Genomic DNA, 4,337 nt, shown 5'->3' on the forward strand with positions numbered 1-4,337 from the left:
TGGGCCGTCTATACACACACGCACACATGCACGCGCGGTCTTTGCATATGCAGACATAACCTCAGCGGTCCACACACCTTCGTGCTTAGCCTCAAATTTGATTTGATTTAATTATCTGCAAACGACCCCAATCACTTTGCAACTTATTTGCAAGCAACGTTACACAACAACAGCAATCAACATGGATTAATTATGGAGCAGTATATCAACTAAATTTTTTTTTTATTCTACCTAAAATATAAAAAATATTTATCGGGATTTATACTGGCTTAAAGTTTACTTTTAATCGTTTTCAAAATATCTAGTGAAGTTGAGTATTTTTTGTAATTATATGGTGTAATACGCCATAGACCTTTTCCAGCACGCCTGCGTCGAGAGATCGATCTTTCGTCGATGGATAAGTTGCCGTGAGTTTTTTTATTATATTTTTTTATTCTCTTTACCCATCTTTATTTTTGAAAACGAAACTTAAACTAATCTCGAATGGCTACTTTGATCATTTTTATAATCTCATTTGATAATACGAGAAGCCAGAATTCAAGGAATCCCTATTAATGAAGTTAACTATTGGAATTTATTAATTTAATTATCCTATCTTGGAATTAAATCGATTTAAATATTAAATTTAATAATTAAACTATGAATGTTAAGTACTAAGAACATGAATAGAATTTATTTGAACTTAATCTTGAATTTATTAATAATAAATGCTTTAAATTAATAAATTTATGACTTAGGAAATATAGTCATAAATTTATTTGAAGAAACAAAAACCCAAATACCACTATACACTGAAACAAATTGAAATCCTAAAAGTTGAAAAGTTAAAAACCATACATATTTTCACTCTTTTTATTATATACCCATGCTATTATTCAAATATTATTACTATTGCATGCCCATTACTCTTTTATGAAATTATATACACTAGTTCTTAATTATATTAATTATGTCTTATTTTTCTGAATTCAACAATTAAAAATTGAAGCTTAAAACCTTAAATTACTGAACTTTGCTGATGTTTTCACGGTCGTAGGATACAAAAGGGGTCACCGGAGCCATGCTCTTGCGGCAGGTGATCTTAGGTAGGGTGGGCAACATGCGAGCACTATAACATCCGTGTTTCGCTGAGTTAAATTTCTCTCTTACTTTTCTTTCTTTTCTTTTCTTTCAAAAATTTCTATTTTTCGAATTTGTTTATATTTCTTCCGGTTTAGTTAACTAACTAATAGTTTTGTCGCAAGCACGCTCAATTCTTAGTCTTTCAATAATAATGTGTAGACGGTGTCAGGGTCTGTATAAAGCAAGAACAACACCCCCAAAGCCGACGAGTTAGTGCCGGACCCTATAGCGTGCCCCGCAAGTACAGATCCCTCGATGCATAAAACTTCAGTCGAACGTTACACGCTACAACTACCCCTTCAAGAGTGTGACAAAGTTGGTACAGTGCAGTGTCAGTTGAACGACCTGCCCTGTATGCGTGCTGCGTGGGTTGCAGCGGACAGTCCTTAAGAACTGTGCTCCTAATATGGTAGTCTACCAGCTTTTCCAACGTTTTAAGGCAAAACGAGGTTAAGCTGATAGGTCTGAAGGACTTTGGGTTGGTGATGTCTTTCTTCCCTGCTTTGGGGATGAAGACCACCCTAGCTCTACGCCACGCATTTGGGATGTGTCCAATTGCTAGGCTGCTTAGCATCAGTCTCCTTAAGCGGGTTAGGAGTAAATCCAGTCCCTGCTGCAGGAATGATGGAGAGATACCATCCAGACCAGGTGACTTAAATGGCTGGAAGGTCCCAATTGCCCATTTAAGTCTCTCCGGAGAGACTAGAGACTTGGCAATTGCCCAGTCCTCAGCGCTTGGTCTGAAGTGTCTTGGAGTGGACGATGCCTCCATTTGGTTGAACGTATCTTCCGCCAGGGGTGAGCTCCCGGGGAAGTGTGTTTTAAAGAGTAAAGCTAGTTTATCCCTGTCGTCGGAAGTGTAAGCGTTGTCACATTTCCTCAGGGCTAGGTTACTTTCTGGTGCAACTTTGGCCATAGCCTTGTGCAATCTTGCCCCTTCATGGGCTGTGCTGATTGCCTCACAGAAGTCTCTGTAGTTCTTCCGTTTGGCCTTCCTGATCTCTTTGTTGTAGAGCGTCAGGCTTTGTTTGTATTGTCTCCAGTTATCCTCGCTCGTTTTTGCTCTGTTGAAGAGCCGGCGGGTGGAGATTCGGAGCCGTTCCAGGTTGTCATTCTACCATGGGGCGTCTCTATCTGCTTTCCGTCTGCCAAGAGGGCAACTGTCCTCAAAAGCATTGGTTATCTTCTTGCAAAGGTTATCCACTGCCTGATCCAATTCTAAAGAATGTCTGGGTATACCTGACGGTTCGTTAGAGAGATTGAGTTCAAGAGAAGACTTGAACCAATCCCAGTTTGTATTCTTGGGATTCTTTTTGGGGGCGTCCCTAGCGGTGTTGAAGTCGACTTCAAATCTAATGATTCGGTGATCCGACATTGATTCCTCTGGCGACACATGCCAGTTCTTGATAAGTGGTCCTAGAGACCTGCTCCTCAGAGTTATGTTTAGGACCTCCTCTCTTACTCTAGTAATGAATGTCGGTGTGGACCCGACATTACCGATTTCTAGGTTACTATTTACAATAAACTCTATTAGCTGCTTACCTCTGTTGTTGACGTCGGTGCTTCCCCATAGATTAGGGGTAACTTCTTCCTCCTGCAGCATTCCACGAGTCCGATGATTTCCGGTGGTGGGCATGCTGCATCCCCAGCAAAGTACGCCGGCTCTATGGCGATCGCTGGTAACTTTCCTGTGCCGCTCACCATTACCGCGACACAGTCACTGATTAGAAACTCTGAAAAGATATTATAATTTATATCTTTCCTTATTAATATGCATGCTCTTAAGTGTGCACCCCGTTGGTCGCATATTACCTTTGATTCCTTGGTGTACAGGCCTTTAATGCCCTGATTGCACCAAGGCTCCTGAATGAGAGCTAGCCCGAGATGTTGGGAGGTGAACAACCTGGCCAGGACGGCGGATGCCGCCTTGGCCCGGTGTAAGTTCACCTGGGCTAGCTGCGTGCTGCGGTGTGCAGCCATTACTGGAGCGGGTGCTCCATGTTTTGTGAAGGGGGGCGGGAATTCCCCTTCACTGCCTTCCGTCAGGGTGACGTCGGCCTCCTTCTCGTCGATATCTTGTAGGAGGGGCTCTTGTGCCACCTCCTAGGAGGGCGAGGGATGTTCATCCTCACTCTCCACGTCCATATCGGCGATAGCATCCTCCTTTGCACCCAATGGCTCTTGTGGCCGGGGGTGCTGCTTCTGTTGCCGCCATCTTCGCCGCCTTCCTGAGACCACTCACCGAGACGGTCCCGAATCTAAAGTTCAGCTGGTGCCCTTTAGAGACGATCTCATCTCGGGTGAGTTGGTCTATCCCTATAACGAGGAGTGCCCCGCCTCTGTCGTTCCTTCGGGAGATCACCTTCCAGGAATCGACCTCCATTCTGTTCTGGCGTCCCAGCATCATCAGAAGCTCCTCATTGCTTCTTTCTGCACTTCTAGGGCAGAAGACTGTGACATTGTATGCCGCAGGAATGTCTTCTCCTACCCTAGTGTCAAGGGGCACGCCCTTCCAAGTCCTTAGCTGAGGCGTTACAGCCCTTAGCCAGTCCGCCGAGTCCTGGTCCAAGCAGTCTATCAGGAGGTATCCGACCCTAAAGTGGATACCTCTGAAGGCGACTGCTGAGTCCCATTCAGACGTGACTACGTCGTCCATTATGGCCTCCTCCAGCTCGGCAAGCTCTTCGTTGCTCAGGTACACCTGCGGGTAGTCCTCAGGTAGTACCGCAACTCTGACTCTCTTGGCGGCCTCCGCGTAGGAGGTGTGTGTGCCAGTGAGAGGAGCCGCACAAGTGGAGGGTGGCTGCTTCTCACCCTTGTCACCCGCCTTCGGCACGCTGGGTGTGCCAGCAGATGCCTCAGGGGGGGGGTCTCCTCGTCGCCGCCGCCTTCGATGTGGTAGGCTCATCAGGCCTTGGGGGACGGGGGGGAGGTGCCGCTGCCTCTTTGATGCCCTCTGACTTGGACCTTTTCGGGGTGTCCATCGGAGGGGTGAGGGTACTATTTGCCCGCTTGCTGGCAGGGCAACGTTTTGTGCCACTGGTCGTGGCTCCTTCGCCTTCTTCAAAGCTTCATCAGGTGTCATGCCCTGCTGAAGATACCTGAGGTACCATTTGACCTTAGACCCCGACAGGCCTTTCCTGTTGGGGTCGCCAAGGCCTCCTGGTTGTCCTCTGGCTGGAAGGACATCTGCCTTATTGGCAGGCTTGGTCTTC

General features: G+C 46.2%; 1 protein-coding gene across 1 annotated transcript; it reads right to left on the reverse strand.

The window, feature by feature from the left end:
• Positions 1–222: 222 nt before the first annotated feature.
• On the reverse strand, positions 223–4,030 carry LOC122320703. Its single transcript, XM_043208870.1, has 3 exons — positions 3,365–4,030; positions 3,070–3,225; positions 223–231 (listed from the first exon to the last, which is right to left on the reverse strand). The coding sequence occupies exons 1-3, from the start codon at positions 4,028–4,030 to the stop codon at positions 223–225; spliced, it is 831 nt and encodes a 276-aa protein (XP_043064805.1).
• Positions 4,031–4,337: the final 307 nt, after the last annotated feature.

The sequence above is a fragment of the Drosophila ficusphila genome, unplaced genomic scaffold (assembly GCF_018152265.1).
Source record: "Drosophila ficusphila isolate 14025-0441.05 unplaced genomic scaffold, ASM1815226v1 contig_758, whole genome shotgun sequence".
Classification (NCBI taxonomy): domain Eukaryota; kingdom Metazoa; phylum Arthropoda; class Insecta; order Diptera; family Drosophilidae; genus Drosophila; species Drosophila ficusphila.